We start from the raw sequence: 19850 nt of genomic DNA, 5'->3' as shown, positions 1-19850 counted from the left end.
ATATTCATTTTGAAATCTGCTAAAGATTAATAGTGTTATTAAATTATTAGTGTTTTTAAAGATTACATAACTTAAAAGATAGTAAAGGCAATCTAGCCCAAAGGCAATGTAGAAACTGGGGAAACAAACGTGCAATGAAATATCAAACGTCAATCAATTCTGAAATTGATTGATATTAAACATAAAAGAAATCTAAATTTGTCATGAAATATTACAAAAACTAACTTTTTTTTTCGTTTTAAATCACAAAAGACCAGGAACATGCAAGGCTCAATTTTGATTTCACATTGACATTAAAGAATAACTGGATTGTTTTTTTTGTTTTGTTTTTATCAACGGAACCATTTCCTAGCATCCAACTGTGTAGTTGATAACATTTAAAAAGGAGATCATATCGGCTACATTTTGCGTTCACTTCGTGGCCTGTCTGGCACATTGCTCATTTTCTTGTCATTTAACACAAATTGATTTTGTCTAAAGGTGATCCAGTCAATATGTTTGCTGTTTCTGTGAGTTCATACATCCCACCTGCACCGAATCAATACTCTACCCATGCAGAGAATGAGAAGAAATTCATTAAAGTGCAAATGTTCCCTCTGTGTAATTTTCATCTCTTCCTGCATTTTGCCCATTAGCGAGATGTTGCCGACCGAAGCGGTGCGCACACAGTTACGTGACCACTGACCCTCACTGACTTCACAGGGGAGCCCACCATCCAGTGGGCATATGAAGGAGATGAAGGAAGAAAGAGACGCTCTAATAAAATGCTCAATGTAGCAGAAAGAATACCAGCGAATAGCTGACTGCACTCTGATTCAGCTTAATAACTGCATAAGGAGAGAAATTAAGACAATTAACTTCACACATAATGCCATCAGTGATACACACAGAAGGGAAATTGTGTGATCCTTCAGTTTCCAATGACTTCATCATCTTCAGACCTCCCTTTTATTTAGGAATGCCTGATCAAACTGACGAGTCATGCGCTGAGTTAGCTCATTCTGACAAATCGAATTGCTTAATAAGGCTTTATCATGAGGGAATTATACAGTTCGTCTCAGGCAAAAAGGACACATAAGTTCATTCTGTACAGAATGTAAAATCTCTTTTCAGTATTCATTAAAATGAATCTTTAGAAACAAATAACTTAATACTAAATTTTAAATATATATTTAAAGGGTCTATATGCGTTTTTCTGAAATTTAAACTCGCGACTGACACCTGTGGCCAAAAAACAGAACTGCTCTTCCTTTCTGCTCGCTCTCGTACGTGCACACTTCACAAGTCATCTGCTGCAAGGAGGTCAACATTATGTTTACAGAGGTAAGAACAGTCAAATACATATATTGTTTGAGATAAGTGTTCTCTTACACTGATAAGAGTAAGTTTCTCCATTGCACTGCTTGCGAGTGGAGGCTACTTGCTGACTAGCGGTGGTGGCAGAGTGATCTGAAACGTTTAACATGGGCGCGCTTGACGTCACATCCGCAGACAGCGCGGGAAAAATCCGACCCGACAGAAAATAGGAAAAATAGGATACAGGCTTATAGGTGCACCCACTGTGAGCGGACAAGGTGTCAGTATGCTCATCAGGAGATGTTTGAGTCATAAATGGTAAAATAAAAAGGCTATTGTTACGTTTATTTTGGGGAAAAAGTTGCATATAGCCCCTTTAAATTATTTAAATATATGAAAATGTATTTATATATTTTAAAATGTATTTTAATAGAATAATAATTTGAACACTTACATCTTTAGCAAATCTTAAAATCCATTTTTAAACTGCACAACTTGCATTATATGTTGTAGCATTTAAAAAGATTGATTTTGTTTTTTTAGTATTTTACTTTTCATTTATTGAGGCCCAATAGTATTAAATTTTAATTTCTGACATTTAGCAGTTATTGGCCATAACATGAAAATAATTACTGGCCTATCAGTGTCAGCCAGAATTGCTCACCTGGCTATCAATCATTAAATGGGGCATGACATGAGAAATCTAATTTGCCTTGATGATCGTTTGACATATAAGAATCATTAAAACATCCTGCAAGTTTCATTACTTAAAACGTCCTGCTCATTATAAACAAAGCATTTATTTAAATATGCTCCAAATATGGCTCATTTTGATATTGCGGGATCTGTGAATTCACACAGGCAAATACCCTCCAGAGCCGGACATCGACAGATAAACCGTGTGCTTTTATTTGCTGTTAATGTTGTGGATATTTCAGCAAAAAGTTTTCTTTGCTTCATATTCAGTTTAACAGCATTAAGTTGAAGAGGGTAATCTTCCATTATTCCATTGCATATCTATTTTAGACAATTTCATTATGTTCTTTCTCCATCCGTGCAATAAATGCAAGTCCTTGAATGAGTGCGGATTGGAAGTGTATTTACTAGGACTTCTCAGGTAATATCTATGGTTTGACCCATTTCAAAGGCGGACAAAATAAGAAATTAAAATGGACTGAGTAAAGCTCTCTACGAACTTGATATGCAATGCCGTGCTCACTAACATGCATGCATATGAATCACGGTCACACGCACAGCAATTTTTAATACATTTTTAACAAGCCGAATACAGCATCATGAAACACATAGTCTCACTGTCAGCTATGACTTTTAGCTATTAAAGTCTTTCAAAGGACAAAAAACATGAACTTTTTATTGGCTCAACATCATCAAGTCAGTCACTTTATTTTCGTGCAAGTCCCTGAGGCGCGAGCCAGTCCTGTGCGGTCGCACACTCCAGCCCTTGCAATTATCAGACAGGAGACTTGCTCTGAACTTCGGTACAATATCATATATTGCGTTGTGATATGATGACGGCATCCAATTTGGCCATACCTCATCTGCAGTGAACATGAGTGTCTTGAAGCCAGGAGCATCTGCCCATGAGGAAAAGAATATGGATTGAGTGGGGAGGTCGCACCTCCTGAAGTGACACAGGTTACCATGTCAACGCAAGTGATAGTGAGAGAGCCATTAGAAAGGCAGTCTCAGCGGGTGGCATCTACACCTTCAGCAGAATGACACATTCAACATCACATCACCTCTCATTGAGCTCACTGCATCTCTGCTCAGCTCCACAGAAAATCACTCCAGGTGCAGTGAGAAGAAGCCACAAATGAAGACTCTATGCAGTGGATACTAGATGGCTATTTTGGTCATTTTGTGTACTGTGCACTTTTGGGTAATGGGTACTTTTGGCTTATTTCTAAATATCTAAGGCCCAGTTTCAGTGTGCCTTAGAAAAAAAACATTACTGGTGTGTATCTTGAGACGAAAAAATGGCACTGACAAATTTCAGTGCAAGTTGCTTTCAGTTAAAACAGCTCAAACATGCATTTTAGTCTGGGACTAGCTTAAGCCTTGTGTGAAATGGGGGGTAAATGTATGTAAAACAGGTCAAATAAGCTTGCAGAATAAAATATTCAATATAGTCTGAAAAAAAGAAACAGAACAACCCTCTATAATGCGAGTAAATCACTCACATATGCGACCAAATTTCACGAGAGAAGACTAAAAAAATGTAATATTACTCATTACTTAAATGTATAATTACACTTGAACAAGGACACCTTGAAATAAAGTGTAACCATGAATTAAAAAAAAATAATAAAAAATCGGCAACACTTTGCAATACTGTCATTCATTGATATTGTGTTAGCTAACAAATTTACAGTGGGCAATATTTTTTCCAGCATTTACTAATCCTTGTTAATGTTAGCTAATAAAGCTATGATTTTTTTCCCATGCACGTTAGTTCACAATGCATTAACAGATGTTAACAGTTAAAATTAACATTAACTAAGATTTGTTGTTGGTTATGTTAACTAATGTTATTAACTATTGTTAACAAATGAAACCTTATTGTAAAGTGTTACCAAAAAATCTCTGATATCAGCCGATAACCACATGCATAATGCAATTCAATAAGATGTACACAAAAATGTATATAACATTTACTCCACTTTTTCGAAAAAATTAAATAAACATGTTGGTACTGGCAAAGCTGTCTGTAAAATTTGGAACTGACAAAGTGTGGAGATAAACACCAGCCGGCTAAGTAGACAGATATTCATGTATGTCCCCTAGTAGATCCAAATAGCTAAAGCTCATGGGGCTTATGGTTAGCATCCAAACCACATCCAGTCAAGTCACACCATCTCTGGTGTCCTGTAGTGAACCACAATCCAAAGCACAAGTCAGAATGCTGTGGTAAAAACATGATCCACCCCAGGCTCAACAAGAGAGATGATGAGCGCTATGAGGACACATCTTACACAACACAGTCCTGTGCGAGAGTACTCATCTTGTCCCTTTCTCTCGCTCGCTCTCTCTCTCTCTCTCTCTCTCTCTCTCTGACTTTCTCTCACTCTCTCCTTCAAAACTTAATACAGGAGGCAGAATGTGGTTTCTCAGTAAGTGGGTTATGTGTAGCTTCAAATAGACATAGCCGACAATGGGGAAGACCCAAGTTCATTCTCCCCGCTGTCTTAAGCGCTCTCGAACCACTCTGCAATGCAAGCATGTCATGGCAAACTATGAGAACACCATTATTACTTCATGAATATAACCAAAGCAATTTAGCTCTCGTCGACACTGGTTCAATTACATGTCTTGTGAAGAGGTAGCTCCCATTGTTTCTGAAACGGCCCCTCCTGACAATGCATTAAAACTCTCCCCTGAACTGCTTCATGCTCACATTTGGTCATAAACAATTCTAGTCTGTTTGTCAAATTTGCACACAGAGCACATGATAGTGATAGCGCTATAAGGACATACCCTATAGTTTTATAATGCCATCACTAGCTGAACATGTATTTAAATGAATGAATTTTTGAAAAGTAGCATTTAAGCTTCAACATATTTTTAATGCAGTAACAAAATAATGATTATACGTAATGGAAAATGTAATGTAATATTCACAGTGATTAATGGCCTTTTCCCCATTTTTAACAGGGTTTTTCCAGCACAGAAAATTTGATGTACAACGAACATCCAAATGAACTTTCGGTTCATTACATGAACTAACAGGGCCCTATCATACACCCGGCGCAATGCACGATGCAAGTGTTTTATGCTAGTTTCAGCCCGACGCAGTTATCATTTTCACGTACAGCACCACGTTGTTTAAATAGCAATGCACATTGTTGGTGCGTTGCTATTTTGAGGCAACTGAAATAGACTTAGCCATTGACCAACAAAAACCTGGTCTAAAGTAGTAGACATATTATAGTAGCCTAATATATGCGCCTATAGGCGTACACTCTGCTTTACACACACAGGGATGCGCAGCAGCACACAAACATGCCAAATATTAAAAATAAAAGGATTACAATGTAAAAGATTATTATTGTGTACATAAAGATATGGTGGAATCCGGCTTGTCCTGTAGATGGTCTGCTCACGCACTTTAGCGCTTTCAGATCCGTTTCCTCGCTAGAGAAGCATTCAGTCTTTCCACTTGCAAATTCTGCCATGTAAATAGCAATCCGCCATGGTGCGAGCGCAACTGGCTTTTAAAGGGAATGGGAGATGAGACTAATTAGTTTATTGCACGTTACACCCAAAACACACCCATTAATTATTAAGAGAATAGGGACAACCCTTTTAGACCATGCACCGACCATTTTTCCCGTCGTTAAACTAGCAAAAGTGGATTCGAACATGCCCATAGTGCACTTTCCAAACTCACCTGTGTGCTCGACAATAAGGTCTGCCTGATGGCCCACGGACAGCATACCTGTCAACACTCCAGTTTTCCCCGGGAGTCTCACGTATTTCACACCCATCTCCCGCCCCCCTCCCGTTTTGTCATTTCTCCCATGAAACTCCCATAATTTGTATGCCCAAACGTCGTTATATGAATAATCACATCAATATATTATTCCATGGTTGCCCAGTTGCCAGATCTTGTATGAAACCCATCCTACTCGCGCAATTAACACATCATACAAATTTCAACCCATTTGTGAGCTCAACCTGGCAACCTACAACTCAGTAGCGCTGTTGACGTGCACAGATCGACGTGGGAAGTTGAATAAAGCGTCACTGGTAGAAATGAGAAGAGAAGACTCTGTGGTAAACATTTAACGCAATTAACGCAGCATTCGTTTTTTCTGTCATCCTTTGGCCGTTACATTATATGATGCGCTCTTATTCTTGCAAATGCTTTTAAACCATTCAAGCAAAGACAAATTGAGCGCCAGAATCGAGTTCTCTTTCGGCTTGAAGTTGAACGAACACTAACACACGCAATTATGCCAAAATGTCAGTTTTGTCGAGTATCCTCATAAGAGCAGACTGAGTTGTCTTAAATTAGTTAAATAAAGTCTTAAATGAAGGCAAAGAGTTGTGAGAGAATGAGGCGTGAGATCCGTGTCTCTGTCAGCAGCGGCTGCTCTTAAAGGGACAGCAGCCAATAAAGCTTTGGTAAAGTTAATCAAAGAACAAAGGGAAAAGAGAAACACACTCACTGCTCTTGTCTAAAGAACTTTTGTAACTTTAATAAGGATTATTCTATATATAATTTAACATTTATGCAGTGCAAACTGTTTGATGACTTTATTCAATTTCTGTATATTTCTTACCTTTTTGACAAATATTTAAAATATAGGCTACTGTCTTTGTTGTTTACATTAATTTGGAAATTATTACATTATAAAATATATTTTTTTAAAAATCGGTAAAAATAAATAAATAACCATGAATAAGTCTTATTCATGTTTATTTTTATTGAATATTCTGTATTTATTTATGTTAATATCTGCGCAATTAAGCTTTTCTATGTAAACATGCGCTAGACCGACGTGTTTGATCGTTGTGTTTGCACCTTTTGCAGCATCCCATGCATGACGCGACTTTATACACACGTGGCGCTTTAAAAAAAATCATGCCTATAGAAAAATTTATTTAGCAGCAGATATGGTCTGTTGAGGCATCTGGCCTTTGTTCATATGGACATCTGACTGCTAAGTAGGGTTTGATATTTTTCAGCAATAGTGCTCAACCATAAGGATATTACATTTTTGACACTTCAATTCCAGTACCTAAATATTATTAAAAAAATAAGTTAATTGTCACTTGAAAGTGTGTAGGCCTACTTAAATTATTATGCTGTTATATTCAGTGGAATAAAATGGTCTTAAAGTGACAATAGTATTGTTTAATCGCAATTACTTCTGGGACAATCTACTGCCCAAACAAAAAAGCAGTTATAGTGACAGGCCTACCCACCCAGCACTACTTTGCAATTAAATGCATTGGCATCACAACATTTCGAGCAAAATGTGTCATTAGTAAACAAAGGTAGAGAGAATGCAAGGTGTCAAGGACAAGCGGAGGAAAAATAAAACAGAAAGATAGAGCACTCAAGACGCTGTGTCACCATCTCACTTTCACTATCTCATCTCCAGCCCTGTCTAGATTTAGTGCTGTTTTTCTCACTTTGACACTGAGTATATGCCATATGAAAGAAGGGAATGAGAATGGCATGCATATAAAGCAAGCATGGAGAAATGCGAATGCGCATTCAAGAGCATCTCCTGAAATTAATTACATCCCACAGCCTCATTTACAAACTGTTATGTCAGGGGTTGACAACATTCTTGACATGAATTTCCGTTTTTTTTATTTCCTTGTGTCACATCTACAAACGAAAAGCTATAAAATCAGACTAAAAAATGTTTTATAAATGTATTTATATAATAAGTAATTTTATTTATATATTATTATTAATAATTAATATATGTTTTTTATGATTATTGTTTAAATGTTTCCTCTAAAAAGCTTAGGTCGTTTAAAAAACTTGAACTATAATACATCTTACATAAGTACATTAGTACACAAGACAGCATTTCAATAAAAAAATGTATATATTCAGTTTTATCCAGCATTTAATGATTTGTTGAAGTACGAGATGAACTACAGCACTACATATTACAATCGTGAGGACAATCTCAAAGCATCTGACCAACCTGAACACTTTTCCTATTAACAACCAAGCCAAACACCACCCAGCATTTCCACTCAGCCTCAGAGAAGAAATATAATCGCACAAAAGCTGATAAAAATCCAATCTTTTCCAAACCCCCTCCCCCAGCTATAAAAGCTCGGAGTGACGTTCTCAGAGAGGGGGTTTAAAACAGCTTTAAAATCACGTTGTGTAAGAACTACAACCTGAGCCGCATGATGAAATCAGAAAGGTTAGGCTACACCACCACAGAGAGTCCCTCATTTCATTTTCACAGGCTTTTACCAACACGCCGCACACACTTTTCTCTCCGTGGAGTGCGGAGCGCCTGTTGACTGATGACCCCCATGAGGGCCACTCATGTGGTGAATAAAAGCACAGGGGCCCCTTAATGGGCCTGAGAAGCTCTTCTCAGGGATGGCCGTCATTGACAAAATTACACACATTTAAAATGGGTAACTGGCAAACAAATAGAAACGAAAGGTACTGGAAATTAATTAATTATCATGCATCAATGGAGATTATTAATCTCAAAATAGTAACAGTAATTATGATCAACTTTAAATCTGAAATCAGACATCACTGCTGATCTCACAGCTCAACTGGAACATTACAAAACAAACCAATGTATATCACAGCAATTCACACAAAAAGACCAAGCAATTTTTACTGCATTTCATCTAAATCACAGGAAATCAACCCTACACTGAACTCAAAAGTGCTCTGATAATGGGCATGTTATGATGAGAAGGGATTTACTAAATTAAACAAAATGATCATTTACAGAATAACATTCTCTGGAATTTCATAATCTCACAAGAGTTATGCAGTTAAACCAGGACAGCATTAAAAGAAAGGGAAAATAGCACAATAAACTAATGCTGCAACTGAACGGAAAACCTGGTGCACTTGTTCTTCTGCACCATTTGTAATGAAACATGTGCTGGCCGACACCGGTGTCTCAAAAGTCACAGACACGTGCAGCATTTTTGGACATCATAGGTGTGTTCTGAGTCAGCTGAATTCGTGCTCTTTAATACTGCACATGCTTATGATTCCCAAAAAGGCTGTCTAACAGGTCCACTGCACTTATGCAGGAATGAGATTAATTTAAAGGGATAGTTCCCCCCAAGAAATTTGAATTGTTTCATCATTTGCTTATGCTGTTCCAAACCTGTATTACTTTTTTTCTTCCTTGGAAACAGAAGAAGGTGGTAGACAGAATTGCACTCCTGTTGAATCTTTTTCCATACAGGTTGTCATTTTGCCTTACATCTGCTTTTGTGCTCCACCGAAGAGAGAAAGTCATAGGAGTTTGAAACAACATCAGGGTGAGTAAATGATGACAGAATTTTCATTTTTAGATTAACTGTCCCTTTAATCACTTAAACGCAACCACAAAACTAAATCAATATCGACCATGTGCTGTCCACTTCAGTGAGTTGCAGGATAAAATTATTTATCAACACATAACTAAAGAAGACAAAGTAAAAGCTTAAATCAAAATAAAATCCTATAAAAAAAATGAACTTCGACATCATGCATAAATTACTGAACAAGCGCTTAAAAAGCAAAGAACTATAAAATAAAGTATTACATGTGCACTGCCAGTCTGAATAATTCTGCAGACTGTAGATGCTGAGTATGAACACGCCAGATGCAACGTAAGTGATAAAAATGTCACTAAAAAGGTGACAATGTTTTGAATGGTCCCAGACTCCCAGCTCAGAGCATCCTTGACTTCAGACAGGGAGACGCATCCGCACGCGCTGATGTTAAGCAATTTCCCCATCACATTACACATCTGGAATGCAAGCTTGCTGGAATTCAAGTTACACTTATACTGGATGGATGTTTACATGTTCGGATTTGCACATATCCAATTTCGCTCGAGGAGAGCACCGTTAATTAAGTTTAAAGAGTGCTTACTCACCTTACAGCTCGCACACAGATGCAGTCAGTCTAGCGTCCTGTCCGAGCTCAGCTCAGCTCAACCCGGGAAGCATGACCGCGCATTCCCAAATTTCCATCAGCGCCATCCAGCGCCGCAGCCAATACATGAAGATCTCGCGATAACGACGTTCTCTACATAGGCAGTTCTCGCGATAAAGGCTTCCCTTTGGCTTGAGGACCGATCTGCTACCATCTGCTGGAGCTAGTTGGAATTAGTCAGAATGCCATTACGTAACCGATTTTGGTTTTGCGTAGACAAAGGCGTGAATTCTGAATAAAGCATCTTAGCGTGTTCGCAGTGCAACATTGTGTAATAATCACACAAAAGCAAACAACAGAGTGGCTAATGGTCTATAACTTGCACTTTCTACGAACTGAGTATAAGTAGGACTAATATTAGGTGCATTCCTGTAGCATTTTCAACAAAGTAGGCTATCAGTGAAAGAAAGTGCTTAACTGTCAGAACATGCTATTTGTCCACTTCAGAAGGACATATTAAACATTATATATTCTGTTTTATTACATCAAATACAATAAATGTTAATTCAAACAATAATGGATAACAGGGTTGTTAGCTACAGGTTGATAGAAACCTGTACACAGAATCTCTTAGAATACAATTTGCATCTGGATGTACTGTTACTTCATCCTCTACAGTTAAAGACCTGGGTGTTATATTAGACAGCAACTTGTCTTTCGAAAATCATATTTCATATATTACAAGAAAAACAGCCTTCTTCCACCTCAGAAACATTGCTAAGCTACAGAACATGACATCTGTTTCTGATGCAGAAAAGTTAGTTCTTGCATTCATGACCTCTAGATTACTGTAATGCATTACTAGCTGGTTGTCCTTCATCCTCAATAAACAATCTACAATTAGTCCAAAATGCAGCTGCTAGTTCTAGCCCAAGAAAATATGATCATATAACACCAATTGTATCATCTCTGGTTACCTATTAAGTTCCGTATCAATTACAAAGTATTGCTACTGACCTATAATATAAAGCCCTAAATGGTTTAGCTCCTGTGTATTTAACTTATCTTCTATCGGCTTACAATACATTATGATCTTTAAGGTCACAAAACTCTGGGCTTTATAAGTCCACTAAAGGAGGGACAGCGTTTTCACATTTGGCTCCTAAACTCTGGAATAGCCTTCCTGATAACGTTCGGGGCTCAGACTCACCTCAGTTTAAATCTAGATTAAAGACGAATCTCTTTAGCCAAGCATCTCATAACCTTATCAGATCAAATGCACATGATTATCCTTGCTTAATGTTATGAACAGCAGCTACGCTAATTATTTTCGATTTGCTTCTCTGTTTTATCTCGGGATGCCCATCCTGAGGTAACTAGAGAGTATGTCAGCTTCAGTCTGAATCCAGGCTCTTATGAAGACTTCAGATGCTTCAACATATGTGAAGAGACGCCACCAACTCCTGCGAGGACTTCAGATGACGTAAACTCTGAATCAACATGCACTAATGCTACAATTTTATATATGTCATAATCATTAGTTAACAAAAAAGTTTCCATTCATTTTTTCTGCCTTAAATTATTACATTGTTTAAATTAGTACATTTTAGCTAACTGTGATTTGTATATGTACATTTCTGAAATCCCTCTAAATTGTAATGTGGACTCATGCTTTTCTATAAAGCTGCTTTGAAGCGAGGTGTATTGTGAAAAGCGCTATACAAATAAATGTGAATTGAATTGAATTTAGCCTAAATTATGCTGACAAGTTAATAGGAGCCATCATCACTTCTTTAGGGACAAATATAGTCTAAGTGTTATTAAAAACATGTAGATGTTGCATGTAAAATGTGGGACAGGGCTGAAAATTTACTTAAAATAAGTTGATAATTATAAATATTTCTTTCTACTACAAATTGAAAAACAGTTTAAAAAACTGTCAAAATATGACGTTGATTCTAAATGTTAAATACAATAGAAAATGAGAAAGACCAAAAGGTGGCACAGACAAAAAAAAAAAAAGGGTAAGTATAAATACCTAATCAGTTTTAAACTAGCCACTATTCATGCTTTGATTAGTTTTGTGCATGTATTTTTTTAGATAATTAATTGTTTATGTATTGCTTTATTGTTTTATCTATTTTTGAAGTATAATTTGATATAATTTGAACAGGAGGTGCAGCTGCTAAACAAAGATCAAAAACATTATTAATACAGTACACTGACAGATTGCTTCTTTATATAAGAAATCAGACCATATTCTGTTTAGGGACAAAAGTTTATTTTAATGCTAGATCATTTTAGGTACTTTATATGTCTATCATAGATCATTGCAGTCAAGCATAATGCATAATGTGTCTGCCAACTATGAACCAGCAAATCACAACATGCAATGATGTGTTTCCATTGTAAACAGCACACAAAACAATGGGAGAAAAGGCGAAGATCATTCCTTTCTCATGCAAATACGAATCAGTTGTTGTTTTTGGATGCGAGTGCATAAGGTCCCTGTTTGCTGGTCTGTGTATCTATGTACGCATCTGTATTTGGCTTTTTCGTTAAAGCATGTATGTTGCTGTGTATATACACGTCTGTGTTCACATAAGATGGGCAGGTTTCTTAGAGGTCGTCAGTCTCTCCATCAAAGGGGATGTTGTCCAGCTCCGTGTAGATATGGCTGTGCTCCTCATTGCATGTCCAGCCGATCGGAGTGCGGTTGAAAGAAGGCCGACAGCAAAGGTTAAACTCAGGCACTGGCTGCGGCTCCTCGTTGGTTGCCTTGACAGGGGCTTCAAAGGTGACAAGACGAGAGGCCTTGTCAAATCCTCCAAAGGGCAGAGCCATTCTTGTGGGCAAGAACAACATGTAGATGGATCAGTTGAATAACAACTATCAAAAGGTATGGCGTCTGTGTAGAATTATTTTTATAAATGATAAAATATCCTAGTACCTATTGAAACTCTTGTACTTGGGAAGATCCTTGTGAACTTGAGGCCCTGGCATTTTCCACCTCATGGTTTTTTTAAGTTCCTCGTCATCTTTCATAGCAATTTCCCATGGTGATACGTATGTATTAACATACTCGCGTCTCTTTTCCTTCTCTGCCCCAGCATTTACTCCCTCTGCCATAAGAAGAACAGAAAAACAAAAATCTAAAAATTAACTCCGTGGACTTACATGTTTGCTGTTGAAAAATAAATAAATAATGTAACAAGATGAGATTTACCTTGAGATGGTTTGGGAGATGGTTCAGGTGGAGCGGTCATCTCACATTCCAGAGAAGGAACCAGGTTCTGGAGGTTTATCTGCAAAGGCATGAGGAACAAAAAGAAGATCATCCTGCTATGCAGTATACTGTACATACTGTATGTGAATACCAGTGTGTTCAGAGTAAATGTGAATTTAATTACATTGTGGTCTCTTTCTTCTCACATAATTAATACTTCATTTGTTTACATGATAAGCAGTCATGCATTATGATGTTATTTTTGCAAAACAAGTTCCTTCATGTTTATAGAAGACCCCTTGATCTTGATTTTTAGGGTTTATTTTGTGATCCAGATCCTATCACACAATAAACCTCTATTTCCTATCAAAGCTATTGCTTTTCTCATGCCTGTTTTGCTGACCAGGTTCTCGTCACTGACGATGAATTTCTCCACCCTTTTCTGTCTCATCTTGAACATTTTGGAGCCCTTGTTCTTCATGAGAGACAGCTCCTCCAACATCACATCTCTAGGGGCCTTGATTTTGGTCCCCAAGTCCAGTTCACTGGCTTCAGCACTCTCATCTTGCTGGTCTGGTCAAGATCAGTGAAGTGGGGAAGGAAAAAGGTAAATTCAGTCAGAATTAACACAATGCCCCTTTTAAATCGTTAGAATGACTACTATATGTATAGATGGAAACATCATACTAGTGTCTAAATGAAGCATGAAAACAGCATAAAAAAAGGGGTCTTAGCCTACACAGGACAGAAGCCCTGCACTCTTTAGGTTTTATTATATTCTTTCTTAATTTTATTATCAGCCATTAAACCTGGAGTCAAGCCACATTCGATGGCAATAACAATAACGTGATTGCCACACAAAAATGCTGTTTCGTTCCTGAATTAATTAGTGTTTTTTGATAAACAAATTGATTGAATGAGTAATTCAATGACTCTTAAAGACTGTGGGCCCTATCATACACCCGGCGCAATGCCCCGTCTTGTCCCGTAGATGGTCTGCTTTAACCTTGTGCATGAGCAGATCCCATTCCGGGATTGCAAATTCCGCCATGTAAATATGCATCCCTTCATCCCTTGCATCCCTTCACTGCTATTGCACAACTCCTCTCCCATAATCTCCTGGGATGGATTGAATGCGCACTTCAGAATTTAGCCGGAAGTATTATGTGATCCTGTGTACTTTTCCTGGTAACACTTTATTTTACAGTGTCTTTGTTATTATGTTTCATGTACTTACCATAGTAATAACAGTAAATTATGCACAATTACATGCAACTAACCCTAAACCAAACCAAACATGTAGTAAGTACATGCAGTTAATTAATATTACTCAGTACTTAAATGTATAATTACACTGTAACAGTGACACCTTAAAATAAAGTGTAACCCTTTTCCTTTACTATTATTACTATTTTAGGGAAGTATGCATATATGAATGCAGCTTATGATTTTGGAAATACTGCACTTTTCACGTACTGTTTTCAATTATATAGTAGGAAACTAGGCATATTTAGATGCAGGGAGTCACATATTTCATTCCTGAATAAATCCGTATTTTGAATGAATCGTTGGATGAATGATTCAATGACTCAGAAAACTTGTCGCCACCTAGCATATCAATGTAACTTTCACAAAGAGTGCAAATCCACCGACAATAAATACACAGTCTGTCCAGAACGTGCAAACACGAACAAGCTAAGTGATACAAACAATAAAAAATCTAATTTGTTTGTATAAAACTGATTGTATGTGCGTATGCATGACAGTCTGCTGAAACAGACTGAAGTTAAATAATTTGAAGTTAAGCGGCTTGAAATCTCTGCCGAACAGATCTTCTTTTTGGCAGTAATTTTGCTGTTGATTTATTTGGCTCTGAAACGCTAGCCACAAGAATGTTGTCCTGTAAACAAACTGCCCATTATGAGCACATTGCCAAGCAGATGAAGTGAGAGAATCTAGTACACTAAACAGCCTTCACACACAAACGCAAAGCACCTAATAACGCTGCTCATTAGAGGAGAGCTGTGAAGTCACACAGTTTGATAATGCCTTTGAGATTTAGGAATAATTGGCCAGCTACACACTGCATAGGCTAACCGCTCATTACACTGGTCTTTATAGAATGATGGAGGCATTTTTTTTGTCAAAGCTGGGATGAGTAATTGCATCGACACAGCTCATCAAACTGTGGGAATTGATAGCCCATGACTCCAGAAAAAACAGGAACATTATAACATGCTGTTCTAGTTAAAATGTGACATTTCACTGAATCTATTGATGCATTAAAAAACAATTCAAACTGTGACTATTCTTAGAAAAATGCACAAGCCCCTCATTAAAGTTGCTTGCAATACTATGTAGCTGTGTGCTTATGCCAAGTGTTCTCTCCTTTTGAGGCTCTACACATACAGTACCAATAAATTAAGTGTTCTCGGTGGGGATTTACACCGTGAGAAATTTACAGAGAGCCTGTGGGTTGTTTGGCATTTCTGGCTCTGGCTCTTCATGTTGACACAGGACACCAGTGAGGGCGTTTGTTAATTAAGTGTGACATTTACAACACTCATCCGGTCATCAGGATATCACAAGTGAGTGATCAACCAGAATTAAGGTCTGTGTATTTCAACTACATATAAGAAACACCACTGACCATATTGTGAGATGTTTGAGAAATCTGTGATGATTTTTGAAGGCTTCTTCCTCTTGTTGCTTGGAGCAGGTGTTCCAGAGACAGGCATCACTGCAATCTGAGGGGGGGAATGAAATCTGAATAAACTGGTAGGGGAAGATGAGAAAAGATGGCATGTGCATTTTCTGATAAATTGTAATGTATTTCGGTATGAGTTTAGCATGATCATGCATCCCCCAAAATAATATTATACGAAATAAATTGATCAAATAAAAGCATAAACCAAGCTGGAATTATGAACGCTCATAGCTCAGTGAATTATAATTATTATTAAACTAAATAATAAAAACACCAGCAACAACATGCCACAAAGGGCCCAAATTCTGAGGGGCTTATTGATGCTCTCTTCACTTCAAAATAAAATAACATACCCATAAAAATAACAATATTATTTACCCTACAAACATAAATGATTTTATATATATTATATATTATGTGGTCAGGAGGAATATTAATTCTTACATTTTCAAACAATCCCAGTCTTTAACATGCATTAAGTAAATCTTGTGACATTAACAGTAACACTTAGTTTTGTATTTGTAAGGGCTTTCTGTTCTTGATGACTGTTTGCATGAATATTTAAAGTGTCCGATTAACACTAATATTCACAACATATAACTATAAAGTATATTTAAGCTACGGTCAATTGGTAAAACTTTAAATTCCATAGCCGACACCAGTCTCTTGTTGCAAAGAGGGGTATTTTTGTTTTAGCACACTAAATAAATCCACCATGGGTAACTGGTCAGCAAATTCCTCAAATGTCCAACTGAAGCATTGCAATGGTAAGTCTGAGTAGTCTGAATGCCTTATTAAACACATTTCTGAGGAGCTGTAAAAAACATTTCTGCATTTGAACTAATAATAATAATAATTCAGTAAGGACCACACAGTTAAATCATTAACAATATTTAAATAGGCGAGTGTTGGAGTGTTATTTATTTTCATTTGTGTGTTTATGTAAAATTAATTTATCATTTTTGTACATATATGCATATGTGAAGAAGATCCCGTGCTATGTCAAAGCAAATCAAATCAAATCAAGTATATTTGTATGTCAGTGTTTATTAGATCTATTTGAGCTATGAAATGCAGCAGGAGGCAGATCTATCTAAGAACAACATATATTTTTCCCATTTGCAAACAATAATAAATCATCTCGGCATACTCTAACCCCCTCAGTAGTACGTCTAGATTATGAGCTCATTATAACATTTTATCACCTGCAATTCCCCCCGTTGCAATCAATCAAACATCACAATGGCTCCTCTTACCTGAGACCAACGATTCACTGTTTCAGAAAACAAATCAAATCACAGTTTGAATCAAAGGTTCCCAGGAGGGCTGTTTTACGGTTAATCCAGTTCCTTAGGGTTGGCTAGGATTCCACCAACTTCTGCTCTCTTCTACATCCCAGGGAGAGTGAAATCCTATAGCAGTGTTTGGGACAGGAGGTCTTTGGGGAGTGGGGAGGGGGTTTAGTTCAGCATAGGGACAGAGCTGATGGTGAGGAGATACTTTTCTTGCAGATACTTTTAGGTCTAAATATAGAGCAATGAAGAGCAAGATGTTTTCAGGGAGGATCTGTAAAAAGATTATGTCCCACTTCTTATTTCAGTCACTTACTTTGGTCTTACCCTCTGTATTTCTAACAGTAAATATTTGGAACTTTCTGTGTATTGCTAATATTGAGCTGAATATTGAATGGGTGGGATCACATTTCTAGCTTTGACTTTCACAAAATTCTAAATTCAAAACAATTCACTAAACACAAAAGTTCTACACTGTGCATTTGCTATTTTTCCCTTTTCTGATTACAATATTTCAGTAACTTTGCAGCATTTTATGTAGCTATTGTTTACTCTTATCAACAATATTTACTTTACCAGTACCATTTTGTATATTTATTGTAATAATTTATTGTGTACATTGTGTATCCAGCCATGAATAATATAGGATCTTAATCAGTCTTTATCGTAGTACTTACTTTGAGAAGCAGTTGACAGACCTCCATTATGAAGACATATTGCTTCTGAAAAGGAGTCAAGATTATTTACAGTTTGCACTTCACCAGTTTAAAGTATGGACAGTAAACTTTCATAAGGCACGCAGTGAGAGTTCCAGTCTTCTCAATGTCAAACAGAAAATCAGACCTCTTTCAAAGAAGAACATGTCAACAGAACTTAGCTACTTAACTTAGGTGCAACATCACAAACCTCAAGATTAAGAAATGCATCTTCATGTGTTTTCTTTTTAACCACGCTAAAGCAGGATGCACTGTAGCCTATAGTTGGCCTCAAGACAGGACAGACATTGGGCCCTATCATACACCAGGAGCAATGCAGCGCCAGCCGCAACACAAGTGTTTTTTGCTAGTGCAGTTATCATTTTCACATACTGCACCACGTTGTTTACATGTTCAGGCGCATTGATGGCGCGTTGCTATTCTGAGGCAACTGAAATAGACTGAATCCTGGTGTAAAGTCAATGGCAGATTATTTTATTGTGCTATTTAAAAAATCTTTTTAAAATTATGATTATTTTTGTTATTTAAAGAGCGCGTTAGCAATGTGCGCCTATATGAGGGTCCACAACGCGCGTAGGCCTACACTCTGCTTATTAAACACACAGGGACGCACAGCAGCACACAAACATGCCAAATATAAAAAAATAAAAGGATTACAATGTAAAAGATTACTATTTCAGGTTGAATTCATGTTGATTAGGACACTTTTTGCCATTGAGATGACTGGAAAAAAGTGTCCCAATCAACCTGAATTCACCCCACATAAAGATATGGTGGAATCCGGCTTGTCCCGTAGATGGTTTGATCCGTTTGCGCTCTGGAGATGCATTCGGTCTTTCCAATATCAAATTCCGTCATGTAAATAGCGAACCCGCCATGGCAACTGACATTTAGGCTAAAGGAAATGGGGTGAGACTCTGATTGGTTAATTGCATTTAAAGCCCAAACACACCCATTACTCATTAAGAGAATAGGAACAACCAAGCTAGGTTTATACTTGACGCGTCCACACGAGCGCGAAGGTGCGCGCGGCAAAAATGACGTCATTGCGGTGTGGGCGCAATGATATGGCAAGCCAATATGGCAAGCCAAAGTATTCATAAACGCCTGGGCCCGTATTCATAAAGAATCTTAATGCAAAGAGTAGCTCCTAGTGACAAAATTCTAAGAAAATTCTTAGAAATGTGGGCGTTTACTCTTAAAATTAAAGAAAAACTCCTAGTAAAGAAAAAAGTAATTCAGAAAGCATCTTAACCCTTAAAAGAGGTCTTAAGGTCAAAATTGTTAGGAGCACGGACGAGGACTTTTAAGAGGCTTAAGAGTTTCTTTAGCAGAGGAGAAAATGGCAGAAAGACGAAGAGGGAGAAGAAATGTGTTGCAGACAATGGATGACAGTGAGTTAATAAGACGCTACAGATTAGATCGTGCAGGGATCATGTTTGTGACTGATCTTTTTAGAGACACGCTAATATCTCCGACACAGCGCAGAAATGCCATAGCGCCTGAAATGAAAGTAATCACTACATTACGATATTTGGCAACTGGGAAAATTCCATGTTTGATACATTAAAACCAACATTCAAACCACCGCTTAAATAGACATGCCAGCAATCAGTGTAACTGGAAAGAGTGGAACAATTTTTATCATTCTAAGCAATCAAATACCTTATAGGAAATCAACAGCATGGTAAATAAAAAAAGGATTTATATACACATATATAATGTGTGTGTGTGTGAGAGAGAACGATCAAATAGGAAAAATTACGCATGTAAGTTCAAAGTGGAGGCTTAGAATAGACCCTATACTTAAAATCACTTTTTTTTCTTGGACAACCAACCAATCACAGTCTTCAAAAGATTGTGTCATACATAGCAACGGGGTCAACTCCACCTCCTTACTAAGATGAAAGTTTTTGTCTTTTCCTTACTCAGAGTTGCTCTCAGATCGGTCCCGAATCGCTCTTAAGCTAAGACTCCTACATAAAAGTTTTTAAGC

At 37.3% G+C, this 19850-nt stretch overlaps 2 protein-coding genes across 7 annotated transcripts in view; both read right to left on the bottom strand.

The window, feature by feature from the left end:
* usp54b (ubiquitin specific peptidase 54b) overlaps window positions 1–10048 on the bottom strand; it is a 104874-nt gene extending 94826 nt beyond the window's left edge. For all 6 annotated transcript variants that reach the window (XM_084134278.1, XM_084134277.1, XM_084134276.1 and 3 more), the window contains exon 1: window positions 9915–10048. The gene's annotated coding sequence lies outside the window, so the exon portion shown is untranslated. The remainder of the gene's footprint in view (window positions 1–9914) is intronic.
* Window positions 10049–12058: 2010 nt separating this feature from the next.
* myoz1b (myozenin 1b) lies at window positions 12059–17324 on the bottom strand. Its single transcript, XM_084134275.1, has 6 exons — window positions 17103–17324; window positions 15790–15886; window positions 13543–13712; window positions 13140–13218; window positions 12864–13035; window positions 12059–12758 (listed from the first exon to the last, which is right to left on the bottom strand). The coding sequence occupies exons 2-6, from the start codon at window positions 15875–15877 to the stop codon at window positions 12533–12535; spliced, it is 735 nt and encodes a 244-aa protein (XP_083990401.1). The 5' UTR covers window positions 15878–15886; window positions 17103–17324; the 3' UTR covers window positions 12059–12532.
* Between the last annotated feature and the right edge of the window lie 2526 nt (window positions 17325–19850).

Source organism: Abramis brama (assembly GCF_963993115.1).
Source record: "Abramis brama genome assembly, chromosome: 14".
Lineage (NCBI taxonomy): Eukaryota > Metazoa > Chordata > Actinopteri > Cypriniformes > Leuciscidae > Abramis > Abramis brama.
This window is presented reverse-complemented; position numbering and strand designations above follow the sequence as displayed.